This window comes from Puntigrus tetrazona, chromosome 2 (assembly GCF_018831695.1).
Source record: "Puntigrus tetrazona isolate hp1 chromosome 2, ASM1883169v1, whole genome shotgun sequence".
Taxonomy (NCBI): Eukaryota; Metazoa; Chordata; class Actinopteri; order Cypriniformes; family Cyprinidae; genus Puntigrus; species Puntigrus tetrazona.
Genome location: NC_056700.1, coordinates 24,891,314 through 24,906,378, shown reverse-complemented (window position 1 = coordinate 24,906,378; position 15,065 = coordinate 24,891,314). Strand labels below are relative to the sequence as shown.

The 15,065-nt window shown below is 35.8% G+C and overlaps 1 protein-coding gene across 3 annotated transcripts in view; it reads right to left on the bottom strand.

Annotated features, from left to right (window-relative positions):
• Window positions 1–15,065, bottom strand: part of pde1cb (phosphodiesterase 1C, calmodulin-dependent b) — a 69,042-nt gene that overhangs the window by 13,426 nt on the left and 40,551 nt on the right. For all 3 annotated transcript variants that reach the window (XM_043264671.1, XM_043264680.1, XM_043264690.1), the window contains 5 exons: window positions 7,225–7,338; window positions 4,908–5,090; window positions 3,656–3,722; window positions 2,728–2,844; window positions 2,526–2,666 (listed from right to left, as the gene is read on the bottom strand). In XM_043264671.1, coding sequence (XP_043120606.1) covers window positions 2,526–2,666; window positions 2,728–2,844; window positions 3,656–3,722; window positions 4,908–5,090; window positions 7,225–7,338 — 622 coding nt within the window. The remainder of the gene's footprint in view (window positions 1–2,525; window positions 2,667–2,727; window positions 2,845–3,655; window positions 3,723–4,907; window positions 5,091–7,224; window positions 7,339–15,065) is intronic.

Below are 15,065 nucleotides of genomic sequence, written 5' to 3'. Positions count from 1 at the left end.
TCGATAATACATTGCTGACATAACAATGGGGTTAAATGGAAAGCAAATGGCTAAAACTCCCACCTTCTAAGATTTGATCTTTGATCTGGTCCCAGTGACCTCAGAAAAGATCTACACAATGCCTCAAAATATGATCATTTCTATTCTTTCACTCCATGACAACTACTGACTCACGTACATCTTTACTTCTTAAGAATATTAGATGAATCTGAGACAAAGTTGATATTAAATTTAAACAGCCTAGAACTCAAATAAAGCATTGCGATTTCAAATTAAAATTAAACTCTACACTCGTCCTTTACGACTCATTTTTATCTATTTGTATTTTAGAAGAAACAGAAGAAGAAAGAATTTTAGCATTTAGTTTTTATTTAAAGTGCCCCTATTATGGGTTATGAAAAATTCGTATTTTGGTTTTGGGAGGCTGACATGCATGCAGAGTCAAAAAAAACACTTATAATACGCGTTTATTTTTACCTTATTTGTTCAACGACTCCCAATGATTTATTTTTCGAATCGGTGATTGATCAGTTTCATTTAAAGCGGCGTTTGTGAGCTTTTAAACTCCAGAAGCGGCACCTAGAATTAGCATTTTCATTCAGACCAGTGTGTAAAGACCAACAAGTGGGCTGGCGATATGCTAACGTTTCACACTGACGTCAACACAAAACGACTCGTTTCAATGATTCAGAGTCGACTCTTTCTTTTGAGAGACAATAACTTTATACGCAGTGCACTTTCAGACTGAAAACTTTGCAGGATGTTTTCATTCACTGCTGTGTTACGCACTTCATGAAAGCTCATTTACGAAAATCCTTAATAGGGGTGCTTTAAACGCGACCGAGAACTTGTGGAAATCTTTATTTCGCGGCAATTAAAAATGCGGTTTAATTCTTGGTAAGAGAAGAGCAGAAGCAGTGGAATAATGAACATCTGTTGACAGACAGGCTCTGAAGGACATTCCCACAGGACTGCGTCTTAATATTTAATCACCTATTAGAACGACTCCAGTTTGTTTCACCTCGCTGAGTCGAGCGTGCAGAACAAACGCTGAAGTGCACTGTGATGAGAGAAGCGGCTCTCTGTGAGCAAGCATTAATTGTGCGAAGGCCAGTCAGACGGAAGATAAAGCGATTTGGGTCAGTGACATGTTAAGACACTTATACGAGTAAACAGTGAGAGGATTTCTCTTCAGGAACTGCTGCTTTATTATTGGCCTGCTGATTGTTCATTAGAAAGCTGAAGGTGTGTGTGTGTGTGTGTGTGTTTGTCAGCAGAATTAATGATTACGCCGCTGGCTTTCTGCGCAGTCACTCATGAGTTCGTGCCCACAGGCTTCGACATGTTGTCACAGTAACATTATCAAGATGATTAACACCGTATCTGCATTGGGAGCGAGTGGAACAACGCAATATTAGATCATTATAATCAACAAGCCCCGGTCTATGCTGCAAGAGCACGGCGTGAAGAGAAGGTAACGAAAGGCAGCGATTGAGTGTTGTCGTATTGTGCTGTAAACACAAGATATGAGTTGGTGTTGTCAACTTCAACTAGAAAGAATAGAAACAGTTTTGGTAGTTAGATGAAAAACTTTATATAATTATAAATTAAATAAATTATATATAAACAGAAATGAAAAAAAAACAGAATGTTGCCTTAGAAACTAACTAGTAAAATTAGGCTAAAGTTCTTAAATACTACAATAAATACTAAAATAGGTTGAAGTAAAAAAAAAAAAAAAAACTACAGCTGAAATAAAAGATGCTCTAAACTATACAGAAATACACAAAAGCAAACCAACAAAAAAATTCTATACAAAAATATATTACTCTACAAATAAAAGCTAATTTTTATAAAAAGCATTTAAATCTAAAACAAGAAAATCTGTTAAAAAAACACACAAACAAAAACAGAGACATATCTAAAAATTATTTCTTTAGATTAATTTAGCAACATTCTCCTGCACTGACATTAGCATGTTGCCAAATGTATCTCATTAATTAAAAAAGACTGAACATACAAATATTAAGTAAAAGATTGCAAAAATTGCACTTTCTTAAATTGTATTATTTTATTTTATATATTGAACTGTATCACACACACACACACACACACACACACACACATATATATATGTGTGTGTGTGTGTGTGTGTGTGTTTTTGTATATATGCGTGTGTGTGTATATATATATATGTGTGTGTATATATATATATATATATATATATATATATATATATTTTTTTATTATTTATTTTATATATATATATATATATATATATATATATATATATATATATATATATATATATATATATATATAATATATAATATGATTTATTATGAACACCTCTGTAATTTCACCTGTCATCCTGGATGGATTATTTCATTGATCTTTTGCAGAGCATAATGGGAATGTCTTTCTTATGAAGAATTAAAAAAAAAGATCTCGTGACCTCTTGACCTATTTGATTGCAGCCATGGCCCTGTGATGTGATCTCTCTGTGTTGGTGTGTTTAATCTCACCACCATCCCGGTCTTGAGGAGCAGGTAGTGCACGGTCTGTGTGACGTCGGCGGCGTGTATCAGGTTGTGGTACGGGTTTTTATGTTTGCTATATCCCACCTCCAGAGCCTCCACAAACGAGACCAGCGCTGAGACGGGGATCTGTCAGAGAAACAGAGTCAATACGGCCCTCAACTATCACTTTCACAAGAGCTGTTTTCACCTTGAAGCGGCTGATGAGGTCGTATCGGGTGAGGAGCTCATAAAAGATGAATTTGAGAGCGTGGTCACCGCTCGACTCGTTCAGAGCAAAGACATCAAAAGACCACTTATCCACATGCTGTGGAGAAAAAAAAACACAAAAATAATATTTTGGGCACTTTTATGTCCTAATAACTAGTGTTACATTAAAACCCCGCAGGAAACATTGTATTATGCCTTTATTTATAAGTGGCTATATGTATGATTTGTACAGCTTTGTATCATCATCCATTATTGTGTGATACATATACACACACACACACACATTTATATATGTGTGTGTTAGTCAAAACTTCAACAGATTATATCATATTATTATAATAAAATTATATACATTTATATAAAAACTAAATGAAATCAAATACATAATATACAATAATTCCAAATTTCTAATGATATTTTATCAATTTATTTAAATATATTATTTCTGTTCATTTTGAGAAAAAATAATTGTATTTAATAATAAACGTCGATATAACAATATTGTATTCGTATAAATATTAATAATAACTAAATATACCATTTAAAAATATTTTATAACACAATGAACTAATAAATAAATGATAGATTGAATGAATGAATGAATTTATTTATTTTTGCGTATTGTTTGCAATTTAGCTGTAATGTTGTCAAGAGAAAGAAGTCAGCCATTTTTTTCATTTTCAATTTAATTCCACCAAATAATGCTATTATACACAGTACATCATCTGAGTTATGGAGGAAATGTTCTTGACTTTCTGGGGAAGTCGTCTGTGACGCATGTTAGCGAACATGAAAAGGGAAAAAAGTATGTTTCGTCCACGTGGCCAAAAGTAGCCTGAGCCTTTTGTGATACTTTGAGAGCAAAACCAAGAGAAAGAAGCTGAGTGATAAAACACTGTGTGTTTTACCTTGAGCACTGTTATGACAGACGGAGGGTAACTCAGTCCCACCATGTTAGAGGTTCTCCGGTACATTCTGTTTGAACGAGATAAAAACATCAAGTGAAAGCGGCGGAGCAGACCACAGGCTCTCCAAACACAAGGCCCTAATCTTCACCTACAAAACCCCAAAACATCAAATGTAGAGGACAACCTGTACTTTCTTTAAGGAAATGCTTTGTCAAAGCAATTTATTTGTGCAGTGTTGCCTGAAATGCATTAGAGTTTAATGAAATGATGCTAACGGATGAGAGAGAGAGAGAGAGTGTGGCAAAGTGATTGTAGTTATTCAGACTTGTCAGGAGGATGATGTATATGCACAGGCTGACTCACTCTGAGCTCAACACATAGATTTATAATCATTTCACAGAAGACTTTAATGCTGCCTGGCAAGAGAAAAAAAACCTGAAGAGGAAGCAGATTGATTCATGAGCACTAGAAAATGTTGGCCTGTGTTCATAGTTTAAAAATAAAAACACACACGCGCACGCACACAGCTAGATGTTATTTATTTTCCAGTGTTGATATTATAACTACAAATAAAATGATGAATATTTAAATATTATACCAGTCAGATTGATCGTTGAAATAACTCTAAAGTAGAATATTTTTTAAATAAATAAAATGGGTGTTAAGTAAAGATCATGTTCCATGAAGACATTTTGTACATTTCCTACTGTAAACATATTAAAACTTAATTTTATCATTCATATGCATTACTAAGAACTTCATTTGGACGAGTATTTAGGTCAGTATTTTTTTGTAACCTCAGATTCTAGATTTTCAAACAGCTGTATCTCGGCTAACAACCAACCTATACATATATATATATATATATATTTAATAACTAAAAACTTAAATCAAAAATGCATGAATTAAAAATTGCTTAAGCTTGAACTACACTAAAAATGAAAACTAAAAATATAAAAGTATCTCAAGCTAACAACCAACCTATATATATATATATATATATATATATATATATATATATATATATATATATATATATAAAAATGAAAACTAAAAATATAAAAATTAAAATCTATGTTATGTCTCTTGATTTACTGAAATGAGTTTAATGACATTCTAGACAATGCTAGTTGTAACATTAAAAAACAAGGCAAAGGTATAATAACCTTGTTTAAATTGTAAAAAAAAAAACGAAACTACATTTTGACATAAAGGAAGAGTTTTTAGCATCCTGCTTCGTGTTTAACCCCACCTCTCCACGAATATCCCAGCCTGCACTGCGTGTACGATGCTGCGAAATCGCGGCTTCTCTTCGGTCCGTCGCAGCATCAGGCCCATCTGCCGCGTGAAGGTGGAGGCCAGCCAATCACGGACCTCTGACGGCACGGAATCTGATTGGATATCGCTAAGCTCATCCTCGGTATCGACCAATCGCCTTAGAGAAAGAGAGAGCGGGAGGGAGGGAAAGACTTTATACGTATCATCACCGCTTACACGCTGTGACAGGTAATTGTCGCGCGTATAAGGAGGATGAACAACTATTTTTACTTATTCTAAACTGTGATTGATGCTCGAGCCAAGACCTGCTGGTTTAGGACTAATCCATCGCTCATCCGCATAATTACGGTAATACCAAGTGCCTTGTAAATAAGGAAAAAAATACATTTGCTTTGAAACGGCACTGGATTGACATTTAATGATTTTACACCACTAACAACTTCTTTTGCAGTAACTGCGCCATAAACATCTGCGTGTCCAGACGTAAGCTGTTCTGACAGATTTAACGGTCATAAATCACGGAGCGAATATGAATCTGATCAGGCCGGACCGAGAGGGTCTCTGTGGTCTGGCATGTGAGCGGGTTTGTCGTAATCCCGGGCCGCAGTGACGTTCCAGTTACATAATTCCATAAGCTTTCATCATTTCTGCCATCTAGATGTTCACAGCTGTTATTCTTCACTCTGCTCGTCAAAATAAAAAGATATTAGTGGCACTGGAGCGCTGCATTGCCCCGCAGAGATATTAAATACTGTTATTGAGCGGGAATAAAAAACGCGTGTTTTCATGTCCACATTTATTTATTCAGTTATTCATTTAGAAGTTGATTTTATTCTGAGGAAAACATGTCTTGGTGACATTTCAACTCAAATATAAAAAAAAAACTATATTTTGCGTAATTCTCACACACACACACACACACACACACACACACACTACTTTTGCCAAATAATGAATCGTTTCAAGTTTTTGTTCACATAATATATGCGTATATATAAACACACACACATGCATGTATACGTTTAAGAAGAATGTTCATATTGTTTATGTTAAATATATTTATATATAATACAAATACAATATACAGTATAACTATACACTGTATGTGTGTGCATTTACATATACATAATAAATATACGCCAATTGTTTGACAGCAGTAATATATATACTCAAACATATACATACACACACACACAAGCTTAACACACACATACGTATAAATAAAAATATAAATACACACACACACACACACACACACACACACAAACAAACATATATATGTGTGTGTGTGTGTGTGTGTGTGTGTGTGTGTGTGTGTGGAAAACATAATAAATAAACATTACATAACTTTCATTAAATGACAAATACGTACCTGAGCTTTTTAATGAAATATTCTATTCATCACAAGTTAAAAAGAATCAATTATTTATCGTGTTTAAATAAGAAATTTCTCTCAAGAAATCAATGTGCAGATCTTAATAGTCCCTATCAGTCTTCCTTTCATAATAGTTTTTTTTCCGGCCGCATTCAACCAGAGAGTGGCCTGAACAGCCACATAATGGTAAAGAACTATAGTATTAAATGGTTAATAGCGCAGAAAGTATATGACCATCATAATCATCTACAGTTGCATTTGCGCGACACTTCCAAGTTATTGCTATTTTAAAGAAATATATGAATAAATAAATCACCACTTAGGTAGGGTTAAGAATATTGACATAAATTTACATACATTTAAAAAATCTTTTTTTGAAGGTCCTGCTGAAGGACACAGCAGCAGCTCTGACCCCGTGACCCTTTCAACCGGCCACTCGCTCAATCCAACAATCTTGGGATTGAAGCGCGCAGATCTTTAACCGCTAATTTAATCGACCTCTGTCCGCACGAGGTGACTGATTCTGGACCAATTTTGCAATTTTCCCATCGCAACGACTCCATTAAGGGATTGTGTGGAAAAGCTGGATCAGCATCTGACGCGGAAAGACTGAATAATGCCTTGCTACAGCTTCGTGAGCAATGCAGCGGGGTGTGAAGAGAATAAAACAGCTTGGAGATGATTATTCATCATAAATGTACAACGTAGTCCAAGCAGTTGCTTTGCAACTGATGGCTTTCATGAAACGGCACGAAAAAACCAATAAGTCTGGAACGGCATAGCTGTATTGCAATCAATACATTTTTTTAAGCCCCGTTTATAATTCCAGTTTGACTGCCTGTGGTTATATTATTTTATACAGAAGCAACAGGGAGCGGGAAAGTAAAGTAAAAGTGTAAAAACCCACACGCTTTACCTTGTTTCCTCGATATAAACCGATTCCAAAACAGTGGCAGCATATTCCAGGTTTTTCTTCAGGTCCACGAGAGACGCCTCTCCTCTCTCCAACTGTTTTACCAAACATCGTAATCTGCAAAAACATGCACATGCACATACATTTATTATGAACCGCAACTGCATGACTGTTTATTTAACGGAGTAATTATCTGAGAGCACCAGCCAGCGTCGGTGTGACAAATTCAGCGCTTAATTCTGCACAAACAAAGATCAATATTAAACTTCCTTCCCTGAAAACATAAATCTTGAAACGCAGAAACAAGAAACTACTTCTGTTATACGCAGAACAAACTAATGAATCAGCAAGGTGGCGGTAAATATATTTATTACAATAAAATAATTATATTTCGCGTATATTGCTGTAACTTTCTATTCATCAGAAATCACAAAAAAATATAAAGCGGCGCAAATAATTGAAATAGTGCTAAAAATACTAAGTAATGTTTATTGAGAATCAAATCAGTATATTAGAGTGATTTCTGAAAAATCGTGACAGTAATGATGTTGAAAAATCACAATTGCATCACATGAATATGATTTTTTTTAAATATATTGAAATAGAATTTTTTTTTTTTCACAATAGTACAGCTTTTATTGTATTTTAATGCAATAAATGCATCCACAGTGAGAATAAAAGACCTTTTTAAACAGTTTAAAGCTCAATTGCGCTTTATTTTAAAGGGTCTTTTATTGCTACTGTAATAGTAAGGACATGTAACGTGTAACAAGACACCTTAAAATGAATAAAATCTTACCAAAACCAAACCTTCAAACCCTTTTTTGCTCTGAAGTGTCTGTAAGAAGCTTGTGTTTGTACAACTGAGCTTGATTAATTGAGCTTTTAAGACTTTTAAGACTTAAGTCGATTGATTAACTGAAGCTGTTAGTCTTATCAAACCCATCTCCAACGACCCACGACTTTCGAGTCAGATCACTCAAACGCTTGACATGTCTGTTAAACCCATTAGACTGTCTGCGGATATTTTAACGCAGTGCAAAAGCGAAATCATTAAATAATAGCGAAATTAGTATTAGTGGGAAATGGCTATGCTTTTTTAATTACAGCCCTGGGGTCACAGGTCAGATCTGAGAGCTCTGATGCGGTGGGTGCTAAAAGGTCGATTTATTGGTTTGCGATTTGTTCACGTTGCTGAAACGCCGTCACGCTGATTTGATCCGTCTGTGATCATACTGCTGCGGCGGCGTGGTCATTTCCCTCAGGGCAACTATCGCGTGTTTGCATACACTGTATTCATCCGGCATTTTTATGTTAAGTGTGTATCTGGATGCGACAGCGGCGGGCATTACAGAAGCGCAGCTGCGCGCCACCTGCGTTCACCGGCACAGGTAGCGCTTTCTAGCGCGGAAAGGCGGCCGGACGGCTGTCACATTGACAATCACACGGTGGCGGGGTGCCATCGACGCTTCGGGGGTCAATGCAATCACACAGGAAGATTAACATTTTCCACTCAACGCTTTGACAGCTGCCTGCAGATAAAAAGGAAAACCCAAACCCCAACGGCCCTGTTCATCTCGACACCTGATCTCAGATCACACTCTCAAACCTCAATCAAACACAACATGACTAGTTTGGTATGTAATGCGAAATAATCGTGTCACATTACAAGGCTGCTTTTTTTGCAATTAGTTTGGGACCTAAATGACTTTTTCTGCCTTGCCTCTATTCGCTCTTAATTCAATCGCATTGCTACCTAGGGAAAAAAATGCTGAAACTATTTAAAAATGAAACAATAAATTTGTGATTTAGTATTGCAGTTTTTCTTAATGTTTGTTCATTTAAATTTTTATATATAAATTTTTTTTTTTTATAAATTTTTCTATAAAATTTTAAGAGATTTAGTCATTTTGTTGTAATTTTTATCAAATTTATTTGTCGTTTAAATTTGATTTTGTTTTTACTTACATTTTTACTTAAGGTTTTAGTCGATTTGTTGTGTTTTTTGCCGCTTGATTATTTTTATTTGTATTATTTTTATAAGATTTTTAAAAAATCCACATGGTTTAATTTTGATAAACTTTGTTTAATTTGTTTGAATTATTTTAGAAACTAATTAAAAATGAGAATTGTTGCTCGAGCAACTAATTTGAAATAAGTTTTTTGTTCTATATTTTGTTTTTAGTAGTTATTTAAGCATCTTTTTTTTTTAATTTTGTAATTTTTTTTTTGTCAGTTGTTTTTTTTCATACATCAATTACTACATAAATAACTACATAAACTACCTTACTGTAACTATTTTGTCATGTTTTTTGTATTTTATTTGTATTTTATTTTGAGTTATGGAAATCTTGTTTTATTGTTTGAGTTAACAATAATTGCCCGACAAGAGATCTTATATTTGTCTTTGGGGTTTATTCCACACAGTCAGTTATTTTCTGGATGCAAACTGTTATAGAAAGATTTATGACGGAAAAAATATAGCAGGCTTGTGTTTGAGATCCTGGGAGATAATGCCATCCATCAGAAGCATGGCAACAATAGCAGTCCTTAACGCTCTGCACACAAAGCTTGTATCTGCCGGGATTGACAGATGTCTCAAGACATGTGGGTGGAACATGACGTTTGATTGGATGAGCACAGCCGTCCGTGTCAGCGGCTGCCAATCAAGTTCAGCAAAGCAAAATCGTTTCACGAGAAACTTCAGCAGATTATTTTTTGCAACAGGAGAATGACTGCAGCCTTACCTCAGATGCACGCTTCAAATACTGTAAGCTGTTCTTGCAGCTCGTTGCTCTAAATTATGATGATTAGGGATATTTTACGCGTTCGTGATATTCATTAGGAGTCGTTTACAAGAGCTGAGTTCAAGATCATTTGTGATTTCTAGATTTCACACCTGAAAGAGAAGAGTATGCGCGTTTTCTGTTTGTATGTTCATTCTATGAATCACATGCACGCATGTCGGAAAAAGTGTTGTAAGATCAAATTTAGGATGGTTTCTCTGCAACATTTTATAAATAATACCCCTTTTCAATTTGCAAGACATTAATTCAAAGTCGGGGAGTCGGGCAGCACAAAAAAATGGTCTGTCGGGTAAACTAAAATGTGCTTCACGTGGTAACCTACCTGGTCTCATGGCATAAACGTCGCGAGACACGAAATACGTACCAATAACTACATATCACAGCAGTTTCCAAAAGAAACGAACACTTGAGGCAGTAAAATCTGACACCTTTTATTACTTTTTAAACAAATTCATAGAGTTTCGAAGACTTAATTTTATATCATAAGTATATATAAGTATATAAGTATATCATGTTATGACTTCAAAATAATATTAATATGCTGGGAGATTTAAATACTGATGCTTTTGAACTTTAGCGTCACACATATCCAGCTTCATATCTATGTGTTTTCTTAGACGCTAGCGAGGCGAGGATCTCTAGTTCAAAACCCGTGTAACTATGGTTTGACAAACAGTTAAAATCTGTGTAAAAGGAATTGAAACGACACATTTTTATATCAGTTTTGCATTTGTTAACACTATCGGGTAGGTTTATGGTTGGATTTGGTGTAGGGCGAGTTTACAACACGATCACAGTCCCTGGATATTTGAATTCTGAACTCCCTCTATATTAACACAATAAAAATGTGCCAGGGTTCACGTGAAACTATGTTTCAGCGCCAAATTAGTCTTTGAAACTGTGGCGAAACAAGCAGCAAGGCATTTAAAACGGTGTTGCACAAAAAATGCACAGAGGCACATATTTGTATGAGACCAGGTTGGTGGTAACATCTAAACAAACTTACAATACTGTATTCCAATCATTATTATCTAATGTAATTAAATCAAGTTAAACACATCAGACTAAACTTCTACAAACTGTAAGAAAGAGCTGAAGACTTTTTTTGCTCTAGCTACTGTACTACTCTACAGTTTACTCGAGTACTCTTGTACTTGCTCTTGCACACAATAAAAAAAATATTGTTGCAATTAGCTATCACAACATAAAATGTATCATTAGTGAAAATAGGGACCTTTTTACCCTGTGGAAAGCATTAGTTGAATGTAAAGATTGCATGAATGTTACAAGGAAAATTTTTACAGGAAAATCCGACTACTTTATCAGGAGACAACCTTGTATAATTGTCTAATCCAAACTGTCACTGGAGCCTAGGATTGTGTCAACTAAGCTATTAATTCACCAAATTAGCAAAACAGTTAGCACTTGCCATGAGACTGTGTTGTGAAAACCACAGATACTTGCATGCTAAGGTCTATTGGGATGCTCAGCGTGGCTCACGTTGGCTGCCTAGACCTAACATCCTTGAGCATTTATGAGCAAGAGAATTATTATATTAAACATCAACCCCATTCATCCATCATACGGGCTTTTATAGCTGTGGAAAAGAGATTTCTGCCAGAGAGAGCGAGAGCGGTTAGAGCTCAGCGTTGCTTCCATCTTGAATGTGGATTGATCCAGCGGGCTATAAATTCAGTCTCCCGAGCAAAGTCACCATTCACACTGACTGCTCATGAGATATTCATGCAGAACCGCCCGATCGCTTTAAGGCAGGCCATGTTTTCATGGCTGATGAATCTCCGATTGAATTTGCATCGTTGTGAGAAATTCACAGTTTTGGGCTGTTGTGAATACTGAGACTTCAGAACAGATTGTCAAATAACAGAGTGTTATTAGAGATAAAATAAACCGAAATAATTAAATAAAAAATGAAGTTCGGATCATTTTACCGACTCGGACCTTTGAGTCTCGTTCAGCAAAACGAGTCAATCTTTTTTCGAGTCATTTCGCTCATTTTAGCAAAACAATTAAAATGTTTTGCATCACTTCCATAACATATCTAACGTTACTACTCCTTACGCAAATGTTGATGACGCAACAAAATTGAATCGTTTGTTCATTGAATCGTTTGTTCATTGCGTGGCAGCCCAATAAGCTTTAACCAACGCAGTATGTTCCAGAAAGAGAACCGATTAGTTAATCTCCCAAGTATTTCAAACTAATTCCAGTACAGAACCTGAAGGACACTGCTCATGCACGAGTGAACGAATCACTCCCCGAGATGACTCGTTCTTCCCGAGTCAAATTAAAAATTCGTTCAAAATAAGCGAATTATTAGCCCATTAGCTGTTATAAATTCACTGTAAACCGCAGCTTCTTGAGGCTTATTGATTTTTTTATAAGATGCTTCCAGTCCTCGATTCTGATTGGTTGAGCCATGTTTGAAGCTGTTGTAAAATACTCTATAAACGCATACTTTTCTTTACATCTGTGTCGCTCGGCAACCGCTGTGTTCCAACCGCAAGCGTTTCTGAGGAACTATTTTGTTTGGGGGACGAATAATGTTTCGTATTAATTTATTACACTTTAAGCCTGGAATATACTATGGCTGGGCCAATATATATTGATCAATATCGCACATAACATTGCGGAGATTACTTTACTGATGCTTTACTGATGCGCATAATATATTGATCGATATTTATCGCCTAGCCCTAGAATATACTACATGATTTCCCTTCCGATTTCAACAAGTCATGTAGTGTATTCCAGCATTTACTTGCCAAGGTTTATTTTGTAAACCTTACATATGGAATAGGCATTCCAGACATATTTAAAAAGCAGTCTAAAAATAGTTATAATAAAATAAATAATACAAATTTGTATTTCAATTATACTAAAATAGTACTGATAATAGCACACCTTGTCAAAAAGCTACACAAATCATTAATGACAGGCTAAAGTTTTATTCATACTGCAAAGGGTTGGTTTAAATCCCCAGCCCTAGTACTATATGAGCAATGCTAACGTCAAGCAGCACTAAATAAAACACAGGGGAGAGCTAAACTGAGATTTCAGCTTGATCCAAACCACAGGCATCATAAGACCCGCTTCAAGCTTTGTTTAATCCTTGGTCTGTTATTTTTCTTCCTGGAAACAGTTTGAAATGCAGAGAAGATGTGATGGCCAAACAATCCAACAGCTTATTAGAGCGCTGATCTCTGAGCGGGCCAGCGGAGGGCAGAGCCACAGCCACCACACTGAGATTAAAAACACACAGACGCACACAGAGACAACACGCACGCTAATGCTCATTTCTATGCAGAGAGTGGAAATCACATGTGCACTGGAAAAAAATTGTGTAGGATTTACTTTGAAACAATTTGCACAAGCAATAAGAAAGAAAATGCAAGTAGCATTTAATGAAACATGAAATCTTTGTAGCAGAAAGACTATCTTCTTGTTAAATGTTCTCCAATTATCCTTAAAGAAATTCAGTTTTCAGTGTGGCATTATGGACATTTGTAGCACGCTGCATGCGGGATGCAAGAGTCAGTGTACGATAAACGATGCAAACCAATGTTTAAACCTTGACAACATTTTTTTAAAGGAGGGAAAATGATGTAAAATCTGTAATATTCCTTTTATTTCTACACTTGCTTTACAACTCTGAATAAATACTAGAATTACCGTTTACTCATTTTCCTGAGCATTTTTAAAAAAGAACATTTTATATTAAAGATGGGACCCAAGCCATATTTAGCAACCACCGGAGCAACCTCGCAGCCACAATAAAAAATCCACCTGAAGCCATTTAACACAAAGCTGTCCAATAAACATAGGTACACCATGCATCTAGATTGTACCATGATGACACTGACTTGTATTCTACGATGCACGTTTCTATAGAAAAATACATCATCTGCATGGGCTACTGATAACAAAAAGAGCATGATGAAACACTTAAGCGGTTTTATGTGTACTGAAAAAAGTGGAAGAAGAAGGAACAAAGCAACAAGGCCCTAGCAACAAACACACTGTGCGATGATCATGCTGAATTTCTGACACTTCAGAAAATGACCCCAAGATATCTTCGATCGTCTCAGGCTTAAAACAAGCTGCCGTTCACTGGATACTATCCATTCAGACCATTTTTTCCTGACCGTTTACCATTTAAAGGTTTATGAGTGACTCTAAAACATCAGTGAAACAACAGCATGCTAATTCACTCAGTCTCTCTCTCAGTGGCAGCCAATCAGTGTGTTAAGGGTCAGACTGGGCAGGAAATCAATTAATGACGAACGATCTGAAATAATGATGGAACACTGTGTTGCTGGGGTCTGGAGAAATGTCAGCGAATTGTTTTAGCGTGTAATTAGACGGTTAATGAGAGCCTTAATGAACAACATGCTCTCCGTGGATAAAAGTCCTGAAGAACGAGGACAGACAGAGAGAGCAGATATTTCAGCTTCAAAATCACTGAAAAATGTAGCTACGGAGAAATGTAGAAGAAAAGAGCTGTGATGTAGCAGCTGGTTTTAAATGAAAAGTAATAGAGAGTTAAGTACTCATCTGGTTGGCTCTGTACTCTAACTAAAGCCAAGTAAAAAAAAACAAAAAAAGATTTAAAGTGATAAATTATGATCTTAATGAGTGATTGTGGCGATACATAGTAAGCTAAGCAGATTTCTACCTACACAGCATACTAACTGAAATCAAAAACATTGATATGAAGCACTCCATGTGGCCACAAAAAATGCAAACACTGTTCAGAACTTTTTCAGAAGGTTTTGGTTTTGTTTGCGTGCAGACCGATCGGTGTATAACCACGGTTCCTTATGTTTTCGAAACCCTCTCGAGGTACTTTGAATCAAAGCAATACAGAAATTCTGGCAAGGACGCGTCTGGGAAAAATGGCACATATGGTCACCATAATTTATAGTCAACATTTGTCTCAATTAGGTCATTCATCGATTAAATACACTTGCTAAAGCACACAGCCCTTGAGTCCTCTTTTCCCCAGACAAGACCAGCACT